The 24,975-nt window shown below is 44.3% G+C and overlaps 1 protein-coding gene across 1 annotated transcript; it reads left to right on the forward strand.

Annotated features, from left to right (window-relative positions):
- The first annotated feature begins 566 nt into the window (after positions 1-566).
- On the forward strand, positions 567-24,117 carry LOC311236026 (sulfotransferase 2B1-like). Its single transcript, XM_084323607.1, has 6 exons — positions 567-743; positions 5,952-6,163; positions 22,691-22,817; positions 23,252-23,346; positions 23,553-23,733; positions 23,880-24,117. Exons 1-6 carry the CDS (start codon positions 605-607, stop codon positions 23,987-23,989), a joined length of 864 nt encoding a protein of 287 aa, XP_084179733.1. The 5' UTR covers positions 567-604; the 3' UTR covers positions 23,990-24,117.
- The last annotated feature ends 858 nt before the right edge of the window (positions 24,118-24,975 follow it).

A 24,975-nucleotide genomic window follows, 5' to 3' on the forward strand; every position in this document is an offset into this window, starting at 1 on the left:
TTCTGCATTGTACTTTATATTGTATTGTAACTCAGTTAAAAAAAATTCTACTCTGTATTGTATATTGTATATATTGAACACTTTTGTTTTGAACACTTTTGTTTACACTTGTTACATACTTTTGACCTCTGATAAGACTTTTTACCTATCTATTTTATTTGTATCTAGCACACTCTCAGGAGCAGAACAGGAAAAAGCATTTCATATAAAGGTATTCTGTATTTTTGTATGACAACTAATAAAGAAACTTGAACTTGAAACTTGTATTCATACTCATCTTGACTCATGCTCACACAGAAAATCAACCTGAACAGAGCTCTGCACATTTTTAAAAGCCTTGGGGGATTCATTTCCAACATTGCAACATTTCCTTCTGCACACAGGGAGAGTGAGAGAGAGAGAGAGAGAGAGAGAGAGAGAGAGAGAGAGAGAGAGAGAGAGAGAGAGAGAGAGAGAGAGAGAGAGAGAGAGAGAGAGAGAGAGAGAGAGAGAGAGAGAGAGAGAGAGAGAGAGAGAGAGAGAGCATAAACAAAGTCCAAAGTGTCTTCAGTGTCTGTGAGTCGGGTGTGGGCTACGATTGGTCTTCTGTCTAGCTCTTGGGATCATGACAGAAGCAGACCTATATGCTGTGTACAAGGGGGTCTATGTCCCTACACATCTCCACCCTCCAGAATGCCTGAAATACTATGAGGAGTTCTCTTTTCGTCCAGACGATATCTTAATTGTGACATATCCCAAGTCAGGTAAGTTCCCTCACTAAGTTAGCTGTCAGTTATGTAATGTGTAGGAGTGTGTGTGTGTGTGTGTGTTGGTTATTATTCTTATTTTCATTTACATACGTAACCAAAGTTATGTCCATTCATGCTTTGATTAACAATCAAGACTTAAAAGCTACCGTTTCAGTGTACATTCTCACCTCTCAGTGACTATGCAATGAGTACAAGGAGGAGGACAACGTCCACATTCACAGTGGAGTGTCTCTACACATTCTCTTGTGTCTTATAATTATTTTAATACTTTGATGAATTACACTCATAAATATGTGGTATATAGTACAGATGCACTGAACCACAATAGCACAGCAGTTACTTGCTGGATTTTATGAGTTTCAAGCCCTTTTTTAATTCACCAACAAGTCAAATGTATTTGTGTAGCCCAATATCCCAATACATGTCTCAACAGGCTTGAGGAGCCCAGTAGGAATGACACACTCTGACCGTAACCCTCAATGAAGATAAAAAAACTCCCACAAAAATCTTAATAGGAAAAGAAGGCAAGAAACTTCAGAAGGGCAATTCAATGAGAGATCCCCTCCAACAAGGACGGTCCGGCGTTTGAAATGTTTCGAACAAGGCATGAAAGCAGATTAATCATGAAAAGTAGGCCAGGCATTTGAAACACGCACAGGCGTGTGTATCCCCCACCTTGATTCCTTTATTGCACAAAGTGAACCTAACCCTGAACTGGGACTGTTGTTGTTATTTGTACATCAAACCTGTTTTCCCCCCTCTTTAACCTTTATTTACTAGATTCTCGGAAATAATTGACGGTGGACCCTCATTTTCAATGATGCCGAGATTATAATAGGTAGAAAGACAATTTAAAAGAATAAAAAAAACAAAGATATGTCAGATAAAAAATATTAACATTGGTTAAAAAAGATTCCTAGTTAAAACAATTACATTAAAAAACATTAATATTTAAAAGCTTTTTTTTTATTTTTTATGTCCCAATGTTATCAGGGAATCAATACTCAATGTGTTTTTCTAGGCATAAATTGAAGGTATAAAATACAAATGTAAAACAGCCGTGGGGTCACACATTCAGTGCTAAACTGAGCTTAACTTTGACTGAAGTTATCTAATTTCATTTCAAACCTTTATTTAAACTCAAAAGGCACATCAAGTGTACATACAGAAATAAGCCTAAATAAAGCATATACAATCTCACAACATATAAAATCATAACAATAAGACAAGAAGACATGGGTAGACAAATCATGAGCTAGGGGCATCGTAGAGAAATGCAGATTTACCCTGTTCCGAGCAAACTCAGGGAACCTTAAGGACCATCCTGTCACAGGATGTCACTAGCGGCACGGTGGTGTAGTGGTTAACACTGTCGCCTCACAGCTAGAAGGTCCAGGGTTCGATTCCCGCTTGGGGACCAGGTTTCCGCGTTGCCAGGTACCCAGGTGGGGTATCTCCCAGGCCTTTCTGTGTGGAGTTTGCATGTTCTCCCTGTGCTCGCAAGGGTTTCCCCTCCCGATAAGATAAACCCAATGGAAAAACATGCACAACAGATCGCTAACGCTGTCATGTTCCCTGACGAAGACGGACAGGAGCACTTGGATTGGTCCCCGGGGTGCGGCCCCATGCTCCATATCTGCTCCCGGCTGCCCTTGGGGGGGAAGGATGATGGGATCGGTCAAGCGCAGAGACTCGATTTGCATGTGTGTGTTCCTGTGTGTGCCGCCCATCGCATGTGTGTGTCACTGCATGATGATTAAAGACTTCTTCAAAAGTCGTTATTATTATTATTAGAACAGGTTCCATAGGTTCCAAAGTTCCAAGGAGGTAGCTTACCAATAAGGGCCTTACAAGTGTTTGTTGGGCCTCTTCGTCAGAGAGGGCCGACCAATCTTCTCATAAAGGTCACATTGATGAGTGTCGTATCTATCACCAGTGATAAATCTGAGGGCAGAATGATATACAGAGTCCAAGGAATTACGGGTTGAGGCCACAGCATGCCTATAAATTACATCACCATAATCCAAGACTGATAAGAAAACCTTTCGACAACTCTCTTCCTACTAGGAAAGGAAAGCTGGCTCTGTTTCTGTGTAGGAAGTACATTTTCTGTCGCAACTTGGAGGCATGGTTGTCCACATGGAATTTAAATTAAACTTTCATTTCTCATCAAGCTACACACCAAGATATTTATATTCAGTGACTCTCTCAATGCTAGAACCACTTACGGTAGATACATGTACACTGTTACGAAGGATCAGATTAAACCGAGTATATATATTTATTTGTTGATATATATTGAATAGTATTTGTATATCGTTTGATATCCCTTGTATATTCCTTGTACATATACACGGAATATCCCTTTAGCCTACTATAGCCCATAATAGTTCATTCTCCTATTGGACAAAGGACCAGGCGCCAGGGGACCAGCCCCCGGAGTCAAGTTCAAAGTTACCGACAAGACATGTCTGTACTAGCCCCGGCCCTGCCCAGGGATACGGCGACAGAAATGAGAGTGGCACTATTTGTTCACCGTGCATATAAATATGGCGCAAGTGAATACAGAGGCACTTAGTCAGAAACTTAGTAACCAACGTGAAGCCTCACCCACGATACGACGTGCGGTGAAGTATGGCCTGTTTGGCCCCAGAATAGCATTGAGACCGCGTGCGAATTAATAACTGAATTGTCAGAGTTTGGCACTGTACCGTCGAGTGCGACGTATTTCTATTAAGTTAATAATAGTCTATTGTGTATGGTGCATCGTGTGGTTAGAGTTCTAAAGTGACCAGCATCTCCAACGCTTCCTCGTGTTAGCTAGATTCTTATCCAGGCTGGGCCGACCACATGGCGCTTTCATCCGAGGAGATCTAGGCGAGGACCGAATGGACATGTACACTGGATTACCTACCCGACGTCTGCATAGCCCTGTGCGGCTGGAATATATATTTGCTTTGGTACTGTGATTTGTGGAGCGGATAATCGCCGACGCCTGTGAGTGTTGGATTTACCCCCGAGAGGAGTCAAGGTCAAGTCGGCGCTCAGAGAGCCTGAGGCCGCCTAGCTTTCTTCACTGTGGAGCTACAGCCTACAAGAGAACCAAGCTGTATTCGTCTGCGGATCAAGAGTCTATCGCACTGTCTTCTGTACTCGAAGTCTCCCTAGATATCGTTGACCAGACGTTCTACTACCGACAGCTCTCCTACCCCCCCTGCCGGCTTACAACCGGGAGGACCCCTTCCAGTATATCCCGCTATATCATTAAGTGTACCATAGATATAATTCCCTAAGAGCCAGGTTGTATACTTGCCTCCTGCGTAGCCAGAGAATGGACATTCAGTGTTGATTTGCCTACGAATACTCATTTGCCTTACAAGTGCAATCAAATGTAATATAAGTATCATATGTACCTTTTGCTCCATTAAATACTTGATTAATACCTTTGACTGGAACCGATTTCATTGTGGGAAGTGTTCATCATATTCATATATTGTGTACTGTATGGCCAGTAGTTAAAGTACATAAAGCGGTAGTGGTTTAATGATACCATACTTATCAATACAGTCAGGGAATTGTACCCCTCAGTTACATACACCATCATATTCAATATTTCTGGCTCTAGAAAACAACATCAATTTAGTTTTACTAGCAACTAGCAACCAATTTACATTTAATAAGATCTTCCTGGAGGGTAAAAAAAAAGTTGTAAATTCTCAATGGCCAACTGTACAGAGTCAGCAATACAATACATAACAGTATAATCTGCATACAGATGGGCTTGACAACCATTCAGTGAAGACACAATATAATTAATATAAATAGTGAAAAGGACAAGATCTATAATTGAACCCTGTGGCACACCTTTAGTTATTAATAAATGTTCAGATTGGGCATAACGCGACTTTGCACTGACATCTCCCTGACAGATAATCTTGGAACCAATCATATGCATTTCTATCCAAACCAATAGTAGCTCATCTTTTTTAAAGTAAATGGTGATCGAATGTATCAAAACTAAAGCTTTTGACAGATCAGTAAAGAGGGCAGCACAGTGTTTCCTCTTGTCTAATGCCAATATTATGTCATTAATAACTAATGAGATGGCTGATAATGTGCTATGGTTGGCTCTGAATCCATATTGGTGTGGGCTTAGTACAGAGTGATTTGAGAGAATTAAGGACTTAAGTTGATTATTTCCTAAAGACTCCAGGGGACTTGCTAAGCAGGGTAACTTGTGACGGTTTGAGATAAATCCCACATCGCTTGTTGAGTTTCAAGTTCCTGGGGACCACCATTTCCTCTAACCTTAAATGGAACAACAATGTCAGCCACATGGTGAAGAAAGCTCACCAAGTTGCTTGCCAGCTCAGGAGGTTTGGAGATTCTAAACCAGGGATGCGTGACTTTTATAGAGCTGTGTTAGAGAATGTTCTCACATTCTCTCTCACAGTGGGGTATGGTAGCTGCTCATAAGACCCAAAGACCGCTCATAATATGGGCATAACAGGGTAGTGAAGCTAGCTTAAAAAAATCATTGGTAAAGATCTACCAAGCATCAGTGATATATATAATTCCCACTTGTTAAAAATGAGTCTGAAAATAATCAGAGACCCCTCTCATCCAGGTAATGCACTTTTTGTCCTCCTCCCTATTAGAAGAGGATTTAAGAGTATTATGTAAAACCACTCACTTCAGTAACAGCTTGTATCCCAAGGTAGTGAGGGCCCTTAACTCCTCACCATCTGTTCAGGCTATGCTCGCCCAGATCAACCCCTAGGGACCTCTTAAATCTGTATGAGTATTAATTATTAATGTCGTTCTATTAGATTCTTATTATATATTACTATTGTTATTACTATATTACTATTGTATTATGCACAATCGTTGCGGGCAAGACCCCCCGCATTTCATTGTATACTTGTATGCCGTGACAAATAAAACTCTTGACTTGACTTGACCTGACTTATTTGCTTACTTTGTGTATTCTTTCCACGTCTATGCTGAGGAGTATTTATTGTACTGTTATGTGTATGATTGTTGTTTACCTGTGCACTCACCAAGACAAATTCCAATAAATGTTTCATTGAAATGGTAATAAACTATTGAATCTTGAATCTTGAAAAGAAAGGCTTAGAAATATGCCTTGTAGTGAGGTCACAGCCTTTAAAGTATTGACCACCACCAGTGTTCTCCTTTCAGGCACAACATGGATGCAGGAGATCGTCCCTCTGATCCAGAGTGCAGGGGATCTGGCTGCAGTGGAGGCCTCGCCCAACTGGGACCGAGTTCCCTGGCTGGAGGAGATCAGGGCTCGGGTCCTGAACCTGGAACAGAGGGCGTCACCACGCATATTTGCCACACACTATCACTACAGTATGATGCCAGCATCCTTCTTTGAGGTCAAGCCAAAGGTAATTTCAAACCCAAGTACCCCGCATGGGAATCAAAACATCTACCGGTCAGCCAAAGGGGAATCCCCCCCTTGGCCAAGGGATATATTAGGCTTACAGGCTTCAGGGCTACATAAGCAGTACTAAATTCAACAGTTCCTACACTAGTTCCTCGATGGAAGAAGTTATGTTCAACCTTTTATTATTCATGTGTAAGTTCAAGTTCAAGTTGTTTATTATTTGTCACATGTACTTTACGGTGAAATGCTTGGTTCTGTATGAGCCCCTGAGAGTGTGCTTCAAACAGTAAAAAAGTAAGTAAAAAAGTAAGTAAAGAGGAATATACAATATACAATCTAAAGTACAGTGAGTAAAAATGTGTAAACAGTGAGGTACAAATGCAGACAATGAGGTACAAAACTTTAACTGTAATCAGGTATCGAACCCTTGAGATGGAGAACCGTATACTTATAAGTCTAAAAAGTACCTGAGTGTTTAAATCGCCTGGTATACAGTATCTCTGGTTAAGGTTGCAACAGTGGAACAATACAGAGGCCATAGAGCCTTTAGAATACAGTAGTAAATACTTATTTTAATAAGGGTGGATTTTGCCCTTAGTCTAACAGAAAACACATTATGGCTATATCAAAAGTCATAGATACATTATTTATGGCTGTGGTCTCTCCATGTTTTGATTATTTTTTTTGTTGTCTCGAACATAGAAACATAAAACAAGTTTAAAAAACAAAAAGGTAAATAGTCAAAGACTATTTCCATACAATAAGTGTTCGAGAAGGAACAGGGGGAAGTAAAACAACTTATCAAGCCCTGCCCCTTCCTTACAATATTTGACATTATAATTTAATAAAAATAAAAATAATATAACAAATAAAAAATAAAATAAAAGTACAGTTTTTTATATATCCAAATATCCAAATGATTGTTTAAATTTATTGATATTTTTGCTTAATTTTATATTCGCATCCAGACCATTCCAGAGTGATACCCCACAAATTGCAATGCACATACTTTTAAGAGTTGTACGTACATCCCCCCCCGACACTCAACTAACCGCCTCGGACAGTCCTTCATACCAGCGGCCATCAGGCTCCACAACAGTGGGCAGCGACTAGCAGCCTCCAGGCCCCACAACAGGGGGCAGCGACAGCGACTGCTACCAGACATTGACCTGGGACTTATAGGAACCCAAGGGGGACAAAGTAGACTACCCTGGTACTTTGATTAATGTATACTCAGTAGATAGTAAATTATTATAACACTACCTCTTGCATACTGCACCTCATGTGACACTGTGAATAATGTGAATATTCCTCAGCTAGTCAGATAGTAAATTATATTGACCATATTGATCAAATTGTTTACACTGCCTGTGTTGTCTTTTACTACCTGTATACTGTGTTGTTTTACTACCTGTACCCCTCCCCCCCTCCCCCCCATGCTGCTATGATGCCTGAATTTCCCCAAGGGGATCAATAAAGGAATATCTTATCTTATCTTATCTTTACCGTAGGTTGCTTTAAAGCTAATGTCCCTCTAAAATTATAAACACTCTCTTTAGCCGTGAACATTTTTTGAATGTTGCTTGGTAATTTGTTTTTTATTGCCAGAAACATAATTTGTGCAGATTTGAATTTGATTAAGTCCAATTTTTTTGTTTGACTCCTTACAAACAGACTATTTGTGTGATCTAAATATCTACCATGATGTACTATCCGTATGGCTCTTTTTTGCAGTGTGCATATCTTTTGTAAGTTGCTTTTATAAGTATTTCCCCAGATTTCAACACAATATGATAGATATGGTACAATGAGTGTGCAATATAATGTATATAGAGTTTTCTGATTCAGGATATATCTAGTCTTGCCCAGTATACCAATACTTCTCGCTAACTTTGAACACAAATGTTTTATATGGGGTTTCCAGCAGAGTTTGTGGTCTATTAAGACCCCTAGAAACTTGTTTGTATATACTCTCTCAATTTTTACATTATCAATTTTCAGTTGAGGATCAGTGATTATTTCACAATCTCCAAATATCATGAAGTTGTTTTTTTTCAAATTGAGTGATAACTTATTTGTGTTGAACCAACCTTTTAATTTGTCCATTTCTATGTTTGCCACTTCTAAAAGCTGCTGAAGGTCATCCCCCGAACATAAAATGTTTGTGTCATCCACAAAGACAACAAGTTTCAGTATGTCAGATACTTTACATATATCATTTATGTATAAAATGAACAATTTGGGTCCCAATACTGACCCCTGTGGAACACCACAGGTAATGTTTAAGCATTGTGACTTGTGCTGACCCATCAGAACAAATTGCTGCCTGTTACTAATATAGCTTTTCAGCCAGTCTAGAGCAACCCCTCTGACACCAAACCTGTCCATCTTTTTCAGTAACATCTCATGATATCAAGAGCTTTTTTTAGGTCAATGAATATTCCTAATACATATTTCTTTCTCTCTATACCGTCCGTTATTTCCTCTACAAGCTCCATTAATGCCATGTAGGTAGATCTAGCTGTTCTAAAACCATACTGGCTGTCCATTAGGAGATTATGTTTTTCAATGAAAGTGTCTAATCTTGCAACATATAGTTTTTCGAGTATCTTTGAGAACTGTGATAGCAGGGATACCGGTCTATAATTGGTAAACAAATGCTTGTCTCCAGCTTTAAATAATGGTATAACCTTTGCAATTTTCATTTTTTGAGGGACTGCTCCCATTTTGAACGACAAATTGAATATATGAGATAGTGGCTCCACAACTCCTTGAATAATATTTTTTACCAGAGACATATCAATGTCATCCCCATCTGTGGAGGTTTTATTCATGGATTTGTTTACCATCTCAATAATGTCCTCTTTCTCCACAGATCCCAGAGATATTGAAGCAGGGTTTCTTTCTCCACAATCTTCCACCGCAAAACTCTTCCCAGTGTTGACTATTTCATTGGCTAGTTTTGTCCCACATCAACAAAAAAGTTGTTGAACCCATCCACTACCTCATTTATAAGAATAATCTTTCTGTCCTTTTCTGTAAATAGTCAGGGTAAGCTAGGTTGGTTGGTTTATTTCTAATAATACTATTTAATATGTCCCATATTCCTTTAACATTCTTTTTATTTGTATCCAATAATTTGGTATAATAATCCTTCTTACATTTCCTCATAATACTAATTAGTTTGTTTTTGTATTTTTTATATTTCAACTCGGCTTCTTTTGTTTTGTCTTTAATAAATATCCTATAAAGTATTATTTTTTTTGGCATGCATTTTGTATACCTTTTGACATCCACAGATGTTCTGCCAACTTGTTCTTATTGCTACACTGTTTCAGTGGGCAGTTTTTTTCATACAGAACTTTAAATTTGTCTAGAAATAACCCATAAGCTTCGTCAACATCTGATTCATCACTCTTCCAGTTGCATTGCAATAACTCATTTCTGAAAGCAGATGTTGTTTCGTCAGTTCTTATTCTCTTGTATTTTATTTCCTTTGACTCCCTCCTCTTCCTATAATTACACTCATAAACTGTAAAAACAGGTAAGTGATCGCTAATATCTTCAATTAATAATCCACTTGTCGTATTACTTTCCATATTGTTTGTAAACATTTTATCGATTAGGGTAGCACACTCATATGTTATTCTACTAGGTCTTGTAATAGTTGGAAAAAGGCTCATACTGTACATTATTTCCATGAATTCATCAGTTTTTCCATGTTTGTTAGGGTTCAACAGGTCGATGTTAAAGACCCCACAGACATACTTAACCTTTTGCTTTGACGTGGAAAACAACCTCTCCATATTCACCATGAATGTGTCAATGTTAGATCCTGGTTTTCTATACACACAACTCACAATAAAAATTTTCATTTTTTCCATATAGTTATCTCAACCGTAATACATTCCATCACATCATCAATTGCTATTGACATGTTATCAACCACCTTACATGAGAGCCCTTCATCCACAAACAATGCCACACCACCCTCCTTTGCATTCCCTCTACTGATGCAATAAAAACCGTATCCTTGTAGAACAAAATTGGATCCTCTGTCTTCCTCAATCCATGTTTCTGACACAGCTATGATGTTAAAGGATTTTTTTTAAATGTCCTAAATAATCTTTTATTTTCTGAAAATTAGCATACAAACTTCTACTGTTGAAATTAATTATAGATATTCCATGCTGATATGTAACACTTGAATTAAACTGTTGCTCTGTGTAATAGCAGCAGTTTGTGCAGGCACGTGCACACATAGAGGCCAAGGGGTGCTTGAGCACCTGCCTTTTTGAGACTCATCAAAAAAGTGCCATTTTTGAAAAAGAAAAAAATCTTTTTTTACCGTTACGCATATAGACTGCCCTTCCAACTGAAAGATTTCAGGATAGAATCAAAATATTAGGTAAAGAGAGAGAGATGCCCCATATTCCATTGCAGTTTGCACAGCCTCCTCAGCGTGCCTCTCCGCGGACCTATATATTTTATGCGTAGCGTGGGTGGTGATGATGATGATGATAGAAACCGCTGTGGCGCATACAGTTGAATGCTGGTATTACACTCATTGAGGGACACGAAGAAGTCAAGTCCGATGGGATTTGGGAATCTCAAATACAAATCGGGATTGGAATAAAAAATGCATTTATATTAAACAATACAGAATATACAGCACTTCTTGGGGTCTGTAGGGTAAGCACTTATTCCCTCCCCCCTGAACATTTATGGAGATGTATGGGCCTTTTAAGTCAGTGATAAAAGTGTCTTTCAAGGATAAGTGAGCTCCTGCACTGATTATTATAGTTCAATATTCAATATTTGATCACCAAAACTTCCCAAAAAGCATAAAAAGGGGGCCCCCCCGCCCGAAAAGGGCCCTTAAAAATCGTGCTTGCGCGCTACGCGCGCTCGGTTAATATATACACACAAGTGTAGTGCCCTTTTTAGCCTTTGAGCACCTGCCCCTCTAAAGTCTTGTGCACGTCCCTGAGTTTGTGTGGATATTGTCCAGGAGATTATAATCTGGGTCTATCTCATTTTCAAAATCCATGATTGGCACAGTAGCCTACTTGTCTATAGGCCTCCCCTATGCTGGACATACCTGCTCCTATAGTCACTATCAAACCTGTCCAGTTGGTCTATGCTCCTGATGCACATCCCCCTGGCGTTCTCCTGTGCACCCTTTGGTTTGATAAACACTTTGCAGCTGACAGTCCAAGTTGATTGAATCTTGCCCTGTTTCCTGAATAACCTTGCCTTCCAAGCTATACATTTACATTTACATTTACATTTAGTCATTTAGCTGACGCTTTTATCCAAAGCGACTTATAAGTTCTGTACGACAAGCCATCAGGAAGGGCACAACTCTATCAGCTGAGTAACAATGTTCATCAAAGTGTTGAGTGCTACAGTGTAGGTTAGTTTATTAGGACAAGTGCATGACAGTATGGTTAGTTAGGGTTAGATAATCTTTATTTTTATTTTTTTTTTAATTCAGATAATGGTTGAAGAAGTGCGTCTTTAGTCGACGGCGAAAGATTGGACGTGTTTCGGCTGTCCTAACTGGGGTGGGTAGTTCATTCCACCATTGTGGGGCAAGGATTGAGAATAGGCGACTTCTCTTTGATGACCCTCCCGGAGCTTGGATAGGAGTAGGTCTGAGGCGGCCAGAAGATGCAGAGCGTAGGGGTCTTGAGGGTGTGTAGTTAGAGACCATTGACCGGAGGTAGGCGGGAGCAGTTCCCTTTGCCGCACGGTATGCTAGGTTGAGGGCCTTGAAGCGGATTCGTGCAGCAATGGGGAGCCAGTGCAGGTCCCTAAGAAGTGGGGTGACATGGGCCGACTTCGGTAGGTTTGAGATCAGGCGGGCCGCTGCGTTCTGAATGAGTTGAAGAGGCTTAGTGGCAGTGGCCGGGAGGCCAGCGAGCAGTGCGTTGCAGTAGTCGAGGTGGGAGATGACTGTTGATTGGACGAGGAGTTGGGTGGCTTCTTTTGTCAGGAAGGGGCGGATCCTTCTGACGTTGCTCAGGAGGAATCAGCAGGTTCTGGTTGTCGCTGCGATGTGAGCAGAGAAGTTCAACTGGTCGTCGAGGACAACACCAAGTGTAACTGAGGGGTACAATTCCCTGACTGTATTGATAAGTATGGTATCATTAAACCACTACCGCTTTATGTACTTTAATTACTGGCCATACAGTACATGATATATAAATATGATGAACACTTCCCACAATGAATCGGTTCCACACAAAGTGGTAATTAAGTATTTATTGCAGCAAAAGGTACATAATATACTTCTCTATTTTACTTTGGATGCGCTTATAAGGCAAAGGAATGTGCGTAGGCAAATCAATAATGAATGTCCATTCTCTGGTTACGCAGGAGGTAATTATACAACCTGAATCTTAGGGAATTATATCTATGGTACACTAGTAATATATAGCGGGAGATACTGGAAGGGTCCCCCCGGTTGTAAGCCAGCAGGGGTAGAGGATCTGTCGGTAGTAGAGAGTCTGGTCAACGATGACTAAGGAGACTCCAAGTACAGGAGACGGTGCAATAGTCTCTTGATCCACAGACGAATACAGCTGTTCTCCGTAGACTGTAGCTCCACAGTGAAGAAAGCTAGCCGGCCTCAGGCTCTCTGAGGCGCAGACTCGACGTGGCTCCTCACAGGGTAAATCCCACACGTGTAGGCGTCGGCGATTCTCCGCTCCATAAATCACAGGACCAAAACAAATATAATCCAGCCGCAAAGGGCTATGTAGTCGTCGGGTAGATTAATCCAGTGTACATGTCCACACGGTTCTCGTCTAGGTCTCCTCGGGTGAAAGCGCCATGAAAGCAGCCCAGCCTGGATAAGCACTCTAGCTGATACGAGGAAGCGTTGGTGATGCTGGTCACTGTAGAACTTTAGCCGCACGATACACTATACACAAATAGACTATTACTGACTTAATAGAAATATGTCGCACTCGACGGTATAGCGCCAAACTCTGACAATTCAGTTATTAATTCGCACGCGGTCTCAATGCTCTTATTTGGGGCCAAACAGGCCATACTTCACAGCACGGAGTATCGTGGGTGAGGCTTCAACTTATTGGGTAACTCTACTTCTGTATTCACCTGCGCCATATTTATATGCACGGCGAACAATCTAGTGCCAACCTCATTTCTGTCTCGTATTCCTGGGCAAGGCCGGGCATGTACAGACATGTCTTGACGGTGGCCTTGAACCTGACTCTGGAGGCATGGCCCTGGCACCTGTGGACCGCTGTCCAATAGGAGAACGAAACATCATGGTCCGTACTAGGCTAAAGGGATATTCCGTGTATATGTACAAGGAATATACAAGGGATATCAAACGATATACAAATACTATGCAATATATATCAATCAATAAATATATATATTCGGTTTAATCTGATCCTTTGTAACAGCCGCCTCCTAATTAGTCCCACCTAATTAGCTAAGCAGAGACAGATTAACCGCACTGTCCACTACTCAATGTCTGTTGTGAGGGGTCGGGCAGTTCACAAAGTCATGGGTCATGGTCGTCATCGATAGTATCGGGGAGCCTTGGCAGTTCTATTAGCCTCGTCACGGGTCGGGTGTAGATCCGTCCTTGGACGAGCACTTCGGCTGCTCGGACCTTTCCGTCGGCACCGGTGATCACTTTGCTTACGCGGCCAGCTGGCCACATAGCTCGGGGTAGTGACTGGTCGATAATCATGACGACTGTTCCTTCTGTCAAATTGTCTCTCTCTTTCACCCATTTCTGGCGGGTCTGTAGAGACGGTAGATAGTGGAGTAGGAAGCTGTTCCAAAACTTGTCAGCCAATACTTGACTGTACCTCCACATTCTTCGGCCGTTCGCTTCTTCAGGCCTGTACATTGTCTGTGGTAGCGTGGGGTCCAGCCGCCCCATCAAGAGTGTGTTGGGGGTGACTGGGTCGACATCTGCTACATCACTTGAGACGTAACCGAGGGGCTTTGAGTTCAATACTCCCTCGATCTCCGTGAGGACTGTCATTAGGACTTCTTCCGCCACGGTCTGGGCCCCAAGCACGGCGTACAGGGCTGTCTTTATTGAACGTACTTCTCGTTCCCAAGTTCCACCGAAGTGAGGTGCGTTCGGGGGATTAAACTGGAAGTCAATCTGGGATGGAGCGAGGTGGGTCTTAAGTTCTGGGCCCATAGCTTGGAAGCTCTCTCTCAGCTCTCTTTCTCCGCCTTTGAAGTTTGTCCCGTGATCAGACAATAATATAGACGGTTTGCCTTTCCGCGATGTGAATCTTCGGAAGGCCTTAAGGAATGAGTCTGTGCTCATGGTTGGAAGGAGTTCTATATGCATCGCTCGGGTGGTCATGCATTTGAATACAATACCCCACCGCTTCTCGGTTCCTCTTCCTTTCTTTATATACAGCGGGCCGAAACAGTCCATACCGGTGGAGTGAAAAGGCTTGTCGCCGAGTCGGAGGCGACAGGGAGGTAGGTCAGCCATCCGGGGTATACTGGGCTGCGCTCGCCACTTACGACAGTCTAGACAGGTTCGCTGGAAGCGCCGCACTGCTTCTCTCCCTTGCAGTATCCAATAACGACGTCTGATCTCCGCGAAGACTCTCTCTGCCCCGGCGTGATGCACATCCTCGTCGTTTTTCTTTATGATCAGCTCTGTGACCTTGTGTCGGCTGTTTAAGACTATCGGGTACTTGACGTCATCCGGTAAGTCTGGAGCTCTCCGCAGACGACCACCCACTCTGATGAGACCATGGGTGTCGCTCTCGGGGGCTAGGTGGAGCAGTCTGCTGTCTGATGGGACGGGCTTTGCTCCCTGTAGACAGTCTAGCTCATCGGGGAACGAGTCTCTCTGGGCTCGTTGTAGTAGAAGAAGTTCTGCTTCTTCGTAGTCAGCTGCTGTAATGTCAGTAGTGAGCTGAACCTCTGGGTGGTGCCACAGGAATGTCTTTAGCTGCGCACTCTCTAGGGTGAGGCAATCGTCTATGTCGGGGTCTGTGGAGACGAGTGTGTTCAATCCACAGAACATAGATTTCTTGTTTTCTGCCTCCTCTTTACTCGCTTCCCGTGGGGTGGGTGTAGGCCACTCTTCTTCCGGGAGCTTGAGGAACTCTGGCCCGTCACTGTATAGGTTGTGACGGGTGAGGTCATCCAGGGACATTCCCCGGGTGATGACGTCAGCTGGGTTGTGTTTTGTGTCCACATACCTCCAGCTTGCTACTTCTGTTAAATCTTGAATCTCTGTGACTCTGACTCCCACGAAGACCTTGTATCTGCACGAATCAGACCGGATCCATGTGAGTACTGTCGTGGAGTCTGACCACAAGATTGTTCTTTGCACCGGAATGGTGAGTTCACGTTGGATTAACGTGGCGAGTTGCGCTCCTGCTAGGGCTGCGCAGAGCTCTAGACGCGGGATAGATTGTTGCTTTCGTGGGGCTATTCTTGAGCGAGCCAGGATGAAAGCAGTATGTATTTCTCCTCCCTCCTCTCGGGCACGCAAGTAGGCCACCGAACCGTAGGCTACTTCGGAGGCGTCGCTGAAGACGTGCAGGTCCATCTGGCACGTCTCCGGCCTCACTGTGGGTGGGAAGTAGCTGCGGCGTATGTTGACACCTGGGAGTGAGCTGAGTTCCGTCTCCCACTCTCTCCATGTGGATGCAAGGTGTTCGGGTATGGGGTCGTCCCAGCCCTGGTCCTTGTCCCATAACGCTCTTACAATCATCTTTGCCCTGGTGGTGTAAGGTAGAATACATCCCAACGGGTCATATTGTCTGGCGAGTGTTCTGTATACACTCCGTCTGGTGGTCGGTAGTGCAGTCGACCTTCCCTGCTCCTTGGTCAGGGGTGTGTGTTTATAATGGAGCGAGTCTGTTTTGAAGCGCCAGACTAGTCCTAATGTCATTTCTTGGGCTTCTCCTGGGATGGTCGCCATCCAGGTCTCGCTGCTTGCTGCCTTGTCCTCGGGGGAGAGGCTGCGCAATACTTGCGGGTCGCTGCTGGCCCACTGCCTGAGATCAAAGCCGCCTTTGATCAGGGAGGCGCGGAGCTTGAGTAGAAGGGCCTCGGCTTCTTCTGGCGTCGAGACGCTTTGCAGACAGTTGTCCACGTAGAAACTATTTCCTACACTTTGTCGGACCTCTTCATCAGCTGCTGGGTCCTCTGCGACGTGTTTTTGCAGTGCAAACGTAGCACAGCATGGGCTGCATGTGGTTCCGAAAGGGAGGACTTCCCATTGATAGATGGCTGGTTGCTCATCCCCGATCCTCTCTCCCCATAGGAACCGCAGCAGGGGCTTGTCCTCCTCCACTAGTCTCACCTGCAGGAACATCCCTTTGATGTCGCCGCTGATGGCCACCTTGTCTTGGCGGAAACGTAGTAACACGCCTAGTAGAGAGGGGCCGAGTGTTGGGCCGGGCAAGAGCTCTTTATTCAGATTTTGTGATCCGATCTGGTAGCTGCATTTGAACACAATACGATCCTTGCCGTTGTGGTGGACTTTGTGGTGCGGCACGTACCATGATTCGGTCGTCTGATCGGCCTCTTTAATGTCAATTTTCTTTATGTGTCCCGCTGTGATTAGCTTGTTAATCTCAGCGCGGTACACCGTCTCTTGAGCGGGGTCTCTGGCTAGGCGCCGCTCTGTGTTCAATAGATACCGCTCCGTCGCTTCTTTTGGGGCGTGGAAGGTAGGCATACCCTCTCGCCTCAGGAGTGGAGTTGCGTATCTCATCACTCTGTTGGCTTTGACTCTCTTTGTCCCCTGCTCGAGGAGGGCTATAGCGTAAATGTCTTCCCTGGAACGAATGTCTTTCTTTTCGTTCTTAAAGGGCATTGTCTCTAGTGTCCATAGCCTCTCGACATGCTGTAGGAGGGTGGTGTCTTCTTCTGTCACTCTGGAGTGGAGGCAGTTAGTGGCTGCTGTTCGGTTAAGAGACTTAGCGAGGGGGCCTTGTAATGTCCATCCTAGGCGGGTCTCGACTGCTGCAGGACAGCCTCTGGGCCCTGTGTGGACCCGGTCAATCGGGACGATGAGGTCTGCATGGTCGGAGCCTATCAGCAGGGTCGGGGTGGCACCGTCTATGAGCGGTATAGGTAGTTGACGCAGGTGCACATATTTATCCATCAGCTTGGCGATGGGGTAGGTGTACTGCGACAGGCCTATTTCTTGGCTGGTGAAAGCATTAGTAATCCTATACCGTCTCTCTGGCTGCCCGCTTGCTGCGATAGTGAAGGAGACATTCTCGCCCTTTATCGTCTTTAGATCTCTTCTTATTGTCCGAATCGTCATCTGGTTTTCGCTCCCCCGCAGCCCCAGCTGGGCCGCAGCGGACGCGAGGAGAAGGGTCTTCTCTGACCCGTCGTCAAGGACGGCGTAAGTGTCCATGACCTTATCTTGGTAACTCAGTGTTACGCGGACCACCTTTAAGAGCACCCGGGCGCCCCCGCTGCTGGCTTGGTCAATGTACATAACACTTGCCTTTGTGCTGCTTGAGGGTGCAGGCTTTCTTCTGTTACTGTCGTGTAGGACATCTAGGTGGGCTCCGTCACACCGATTACACCTCTTCTTTAAGCGGCAATCGGCTGCCATGTGACTGCGCGCACATCGGTAACAGCGTCGGTTGGACTTTATCCATTGACTCACCTCGTCGGCGGTCATCTTCTTGAACGTGTCACATTGTGACAACCAGTGTTCCTTTTCGCAGTACGGGCACACCATCTTCCACTTCTCTTTCATCGAGGGGGTACCGTGGTTCTTGCTGCTCGGTACTGATTCTGATTGGTGCATGACGGTCACCAATCTGCGGCCATCGTTTGCTCTCCTAGGTCCCTCTCTGGAGCTTGGTGTGCTCCGCATGAACATATCCAACCGTAGGCTGTTGACTTCTCTCGCCAGGAAGTCGGCTAGGTCTAGGAGGGATGGCTCGGGACCGTTAGGATCACGGTGGTCTCTTTGCCGCCTGAAGCGCTCTTGTCGGGCGGGCAGAAGCTTCTCTAAAATCCTCTCGACATTAGAGTTCGCGTACAGTTCGTGCATACCCTTTTCTCTTTGCGCCCCCAGCATCCCTACCAGGGATTGTACCTTGATAGACAGGTCATCTAGTGAGCGATTGTCTGTGGCTGGGGGTAGGCAATCAATATGCCTTATCTCTTGTATTACGTAGTCCCATATGCGTCCATATCTTTGGTCGAGTGCTGCTAGAGCCGCTGTGTATGGGGTAGTAGAGGTGGCATAGGCCAGCGCTATATTGTGCGCTCGGGGCACCTTGAGGTGCTTCAGTAGGATAGCATACTTGTACGGTTCATCAGCTACATCGGACATCATTGTCTCTAAGCACATTCGTAGCTCCGTGTACTGTGCTCTGTTCTCGTGGGTGAAGTCCGGAAACGTCGGTGTGCCAATGTATGATGCCATGGATGGCTGGCACATCGGTGAGCGTTGGAAGAGAGGCCTCCTAGGCGAGTCTCCTCTTACGCCTCTTGGTGGGCTGGTACCTGCTGGGTACCATGGCCCACGTATCCAGGTGCTGTTCCTCGGGGCTGGTCGTGCGTCAAGCTCACCCGTGAATTGAGTCGGGGGTCTGTAGCGCAGAGCCGCGGGGGTAGAGCCTGGGCTGTACTGGACCTCCTGGTCCTGTGGAGTACTGTGCTGCTGTCGGGCTTGACTCTCCTCCTCTCCCTCTTCTTCTTCCTCTGGCAGGTCCTCTAGATCCTGTAGTCGTCTATTTAGCCTCTCCGCGGTGTAGACCGTTTCTTCCTTGTAGCTGGGTCTCGCGTGGACCGGTCGGGGAAGGAGTTCGGAGGGGGGTATAGGCTCTCTCTGGTGGTCGGGCTCAGGGTCGCTTGATCGGGTAGGGGAGGGTGCCCTTGACCCTTGTCTTGACGAGGCCCTGGAACCCCGTGCGGAGGGAGGGGGTGTTGCCCTGGTGATCAGCTGCTCCATTATCTGCGCTTGTAATCGGTCGCGCTTGGCTTCGCGCTTGGTGAGAGCGAGGTCGCGCTCTGCTTCTCTTTGGGCACCGGCACGGTCCCTTACCATATTCTCTTCCGTCTGAAGGCGTCTAATCTCTAGACGTATACGATCTTCGTTGCTCCGTTGCTGCGCCTGAAGGCGTTCTCTTTCCATGGAAGAATGTTCGCGCTCACTAAGCGTCTGTGCTTGGAGTCGATCGCGCTCTGTTGAGGCTGCTAGGCTGGCGAGGAATGCCTGTGCCAGCATCTTGTCCGCCTCGCTGGGGGAAGACGCTGGTTGAGGTGATCCGCTCCTGGCAGTACTCGTTGGAGATCTGTTCTCCTGTGGCGAGTCCTGGAGATCCATCTCCGGGGTGCTCTCCTCTTCTTGTAGCGGGTAGAGTTCCATCCCTGGAGGGCTGTCTTTATCCTGGAGCTCTCCGGGGACTACTTCTTCGGTCTTGGCGGGGGGTAAAGTCATGTCGGGTCCCTCCTGGTCCCTACCGTGAGCTTGGTCAGTTACGTTAGAACCCACTAGGGCCTCTATTGGCGGGGTAGCCTGGTCGATAGGGTCGGACATAATTTTACTATCTACTTTTTCCGGGTTTACCGTCTGTAGAAAGCTAGGTAGTATATTGGCAACGTAATCCTCTAAGTACTGAGGTGTCTGCCGTCTACGCTGCGGGCGATCTACTTTAGGAGAACCGTTTTGTGGAGTGTTCATCATTGGCCATGTCAATATTAATACCACTATATTAATATTACACTAGTTACCCTCCGGCTCGAAGGACCAATTGTAACTGAGGGGTACAATTCCCTGACTGTATTGATAAGTATGGTATCATTAAACCACTACCGCTTTATGTACTTTAATTACTGGCCATACAGTACATGATATATAAATATGATGAACACTTCCCACAATGAATCGGTTCCACACAAAGTGGTAATTAAGTATTTATTGCAGCAAAAGGTACATAATATACTTCTCTATTTTACTTTGGATGCGCTTATAAGGCAAAGGAATGTGCGTAGGCAAATCAATAATGAATGTCCATTCTCTGGTTACGCAGGAGGTAATTATACAACCTGAATCTTAGGGAATTATATCTATGGTACACTAGTAATATATAGCGGGAGATACTGGAAGGGTCCCCCCGGTTGTAAGCCAGCAGGGGTAGAGGATCTGTCGGTAGTAGAGAGTCTGGTCAACGATGACTAAGGAGACTCCAAGTACAGGAGACGGTGCAATAGTCTCTTGATCCACAGACGAATACAGCTGTTCTCCGTAGACTGTAGCTCCACAGTGAAGAAAGCTAGCCGGCCTCAGGCTCTCTGAGGCGCAGACTCGACGTGGCTCCTCACAGGGTAAATCCCACACGTGTAGGCGTCGGCGATTCTCCGCTCCATAAATCACAGGACCAAAACAAATATAATCCAGCTGCAAAGGGCTATGTAGTCGTCGGGTAGATTAATCCAGTGTACATGTCCACACGGTTCTCGTCTAGGTCTCCTCGGGTGAAAGCGCCATGAAAGCAGCCCAGCCTGGATAAGCACTCTAGCTGATACGAGGAAGCGTTGGTGATGCTGGTCACTGTAGAACTTTAGCCGCACGATACACTATACACAAATAGACTATTACTGACTTAATAGAAATATGTCGCACTCGACGGTATAGCGCCAAACTCTGACAATTCAGTTATTAATTCGCACGCGGTCTCAATGCTCTTATTTGGGGCCAAACAGGCCATACTTCACCGCACGGAGTATCGTGGGTGAGGCTTCAACTTATTGGGTAACTCTACTTCTGTATTCACCTGCGCCATATTTATATGCACGGCGAACAATCTAGTGCCAACCTCATTTCTGTCTCGTATTCCTGGGCAAGGCCAGGCATGTACAGACATGTCTTGACGGTGGCCTTGAACCTGACTCTGGAGGCATGGCCCTGGCGCCTGTGGACCGCTGTCCAATAGGAGAACGAAACATCATGGTCCGTACTAGGCTAAAGGGATATTCCGTGTATATGTACAAGGAATATACAAGGGATATCAAACGATATACAAATACTATGCAATATATATCAATCAATAAATATATATATTTGGTTTAATCTGATCCTTTGTAACACCAAGGTTCTTGGCGGTCGGGGACGCGGTCACAGCTGCATTCTCGACTGTATATATATGCATATATATGCATTTCTCTTGGTGAGGTGATCATTGATATAAACATTATAACCTATCAGCTTCCTTCCCTGCCTAAGCAGATCAACTTTATTTGTCCTATTTGCAAAACGGATGATGATGGCAGGCTTGTTCTTGGGATCCCTAGCTGGCAGTGTGTGACATGCTTCGATACATTCCTTGTCAATCACAATGTCTTTGCTCTGAAGGAACACCGTTACCTGCTCCTCAGTGGTCTCCTCATGTACACCGTTCTCCGATGTGACCCCTCTCGCAGCATGAGCGTAGTTCCTTGGTCTGATCGCCAGTCCTGTGATTAAAACATCGTTCATCCTTGAGTACTGCTCCAGATCTGCCACTCGGACCTCCAGCTCAGTGATCTTCTTTGCCTGTTCCATGTTCTGGCATTTGAGCTGCTTGATTTCACTCAGCAGATCAGTTATGACAGATTGTTGCTTCATCAAAGTTGCCATGTCAGTTGTCATCCCGTTCATTGACTCTTTTAAGTCCTCCATGTCCTTCTGTAGTGATTTCATGGCCATGCTGATATCAGTCCGCAGCAGATCCAGCTAGATGTTGTAGTTGCCCCGGCACTGGGCCTGCTGTGTGGTGGTGCTTCAGTAAGCTCTCTCTGGGAGATGGGTGAACCCAGCAATGGGCCCTGGTTCCAGTTCAAGCCACACTGCAGCAGATAGCTGGTAGTCTTCCGGTCGGTATGACTGGTATAACTTTAAAAACGTTTTAAAGTATAACTTAAAAACTTAGAACCTTCAAGTTTTTAAAAACCTAAACTCAATTAAAACGAAAAAAAAACACAGTTTCTCAGACAACAAACAATTGTGGAAATGTGCTTGCTGCCATCTTGATGTTACAACAGTGGAGTCTTGGTGGGTTTTGAGCACAATAGTGAATCCATATTTTGAATAAGGGTAGATTTTTCACTTGGGCTGATAGAAAACTTTTTATAGGCTTTTCATAGTATTGCATCACAGATAACAAACAACAGGTGATTGTAATCAAATAACAGGTGATTATCATTAAATGACAACCGTGGCCAATGAGGTATTTGAGGCATTGCACCATTAGTTGCATGACATGTAAGATAAGATAAGATGGATCTTTATTAATCCCCTTGGGTAATTTCTGGGGTCATAGCAGGGGAGGGGGAGGAGGTACAGGCATGAAAATATAATAATAAAGTATAGTAGATAATAGAAAAAGATAAAAGATTAAATAAAGATAACGGTCTGATCTGCTGGATAGTTGAGATATATGTTTACTCTATCGATACGTAATGAGACGTATCGCAAATCGGCGTGATGAGAATACTATGAATATCAATAGTTGTGGATAAATTGTTCTCTCCTCTCCAGGTCATCTATGTCACGAGGAACCCCCGGGATGTGTTTACCTCTTCCTATCACTACTATGGGATGGCCTCCTATCTGGTCAACCCTGGCACCCAGAATGAGTTCCTACACAAGTTCCTCGATGGGAAAAGTTACGTTTCAACTCTGTCTGAAAAAAAGAATAATGGAAATCCATGAGTGAAAATGTGATATATATACGTCACATGAAAGCATTCAACCTCTACTGCCTTTAAGGACATGCCAGCAATGCATTATGGGAAATGAGCTTACCGTAATTTAATTATGAATGTATTTAATACTCATATACAAACATATACCATCTTTAAGTAATCAGGTTTGAAAAATCAATGTTCATTTGAAAACTTAAAAACATACTGTATGGATTTTCATCTCAAGGATCTTTTTACAGACAAATTAGGTCACAGGGCATGGTATAAATGTTCAGCGGGGACAATGTGCAATGGCCACAATGTTCATTGCTCCTGAAAAACCATTAATAATTGATGAAACACTTGGTCCATACTGTATTCACTCAGAGAGTTTTTGGATTTCTTTCTGTTGCAGTTATGTTTGGCTCATGGTTTGATCATATAAAGGGCTGGCTGAACGCCAAAGATCAAGACTGCACCATGTACATCTCCTATGAGGAAATGATTCTGGTAAGGTCTTCGATACCATGGAAAACACACTACACAGCTGAAATTGACTGGAAATGTATTATTTAGAATCTCAAGCCCTCTTTTCTTGATCCTCCAGTCAGAACGGTTGAATCGCAACTTTTGTGACAATGAAACAATTCTGACTACACAAGAATGCTACAGTAATGTACCGTAATATTATGTGTACTTTTTATTCTGTATTGTAGGACCTGAAGGATTCTGTTGCCAGAATGTCCCAGTTCCTGGAGAAATCTCTGAGCCCTGAGGTGATAGAGAAGATTGCAGACCGATGTCTGTTCAAGAACATGAAACAGAACAAAATGTCCAACTACTCTCTGGTCCCCAGTGAGTTCATGGACCAGAGCAAGTCTGAGTTCCTCCGGAAAGGTGTGCCTCTTGTTTGTTAAACAGGATTGATGGGCTTATACTCATGTTTCATTGCCAGCATTCTTGGGACTTGAAATTAAACTACTGGAAACTATTATAGAGTAGGATTATGAATGGCGTCTTACTTTAACTTTTTTTTCTTTAAGGAATTGCTGGAGACTGGAAGAACCAACTAACAGTGGCAGAAGCAGAACACTTTGATGCAGTTTACAAAGAGAAAATGAAGGATGTTAAATGCACATTTGTGTGGGATTAAAAATGACCTTTCATCCAAGCTATTCAATCATACTGTGATCCACACATAAATGCTTAATTCATTATTATTGGTTTGTTTGTGTATTTGTTTGTCTGTGTTGTCAGACTAAATACATATTTTTGGTTCCATGTATGGCTTATTTATTCGGTTACTTTTCACTACGCATGTGAGCTAGAGCAGTAAACCAGCTTGAGTGCCTTTGTTTTGACCAGCTGGCACGACTACAAGTGTTATTTCTTTGTCCACTACGTGTCGCGATATCACTCTTTAATTAACCCCTGCACTGAGTGTACACACCCGAGGACACAGAGTAAGCTAACGATACAAAGACTGTTGTGGGTGCCACCTTGTCCTTTATTACGACATACTTCAACCATATTTATTAGAAAATATAATTCGAATATAAAACTGGCTAAGTCAGAACTAGAACAATTAGCGCTAGGATACAGCCAACAGAGACGAGAAATTGTTAACGTTAACTACAGCAGACAGCATACTTTATAGTATTGGTCATAGTGTAGTGCCGACTGCCGAGAGATGGGAGTCGGAGACGGTAGCTCGAGGTAGAGCAAACAGTATTTATTGAGTACACGGTAGCTGGAGGTAGAGCGAACAGTATTTATTGAGTACACAATGATTGGTTACCAGGTGGGCAAGGTCTAGAAATCTTCTCGGCCGCCTGTCATCCAAGACACACAGGGACCGAGAGATGTCACCTCGGCCCTCAAGAGAACACGTTGGTGCGTCGAGTCTCCAACCCGGAAAAAACGTGTGTCTGAGCAGCCTTGATTTCCTGCAGGGACTTCATCATGGTGGCCAGTTGTCTAACCTCGTCCCGGAGAGCCCTGGTCTCACGAAGGTTCTGACGAATGAGATCAACAAGTGTAGTGTCTACTTGAGGAGGAGCCTGTGGTGTACTCCTTAGGTCAGTCTGTTGTCTCTTAATCTCCTCAGACTGCCTCGCCATGTTAATGGCTTTTGTCAGG

Source organism: Notolepis coatsorum (assembly GCF_963971535.1).
Source record: "Notolepis coatsorum genome assembly, chromosome: 10".
NCBI lineage: Eukaryota > Metazoa > Chordata > Actinopteri > Aulopiformes > Paralepididae > Notolepis > Notolepis coatsorum.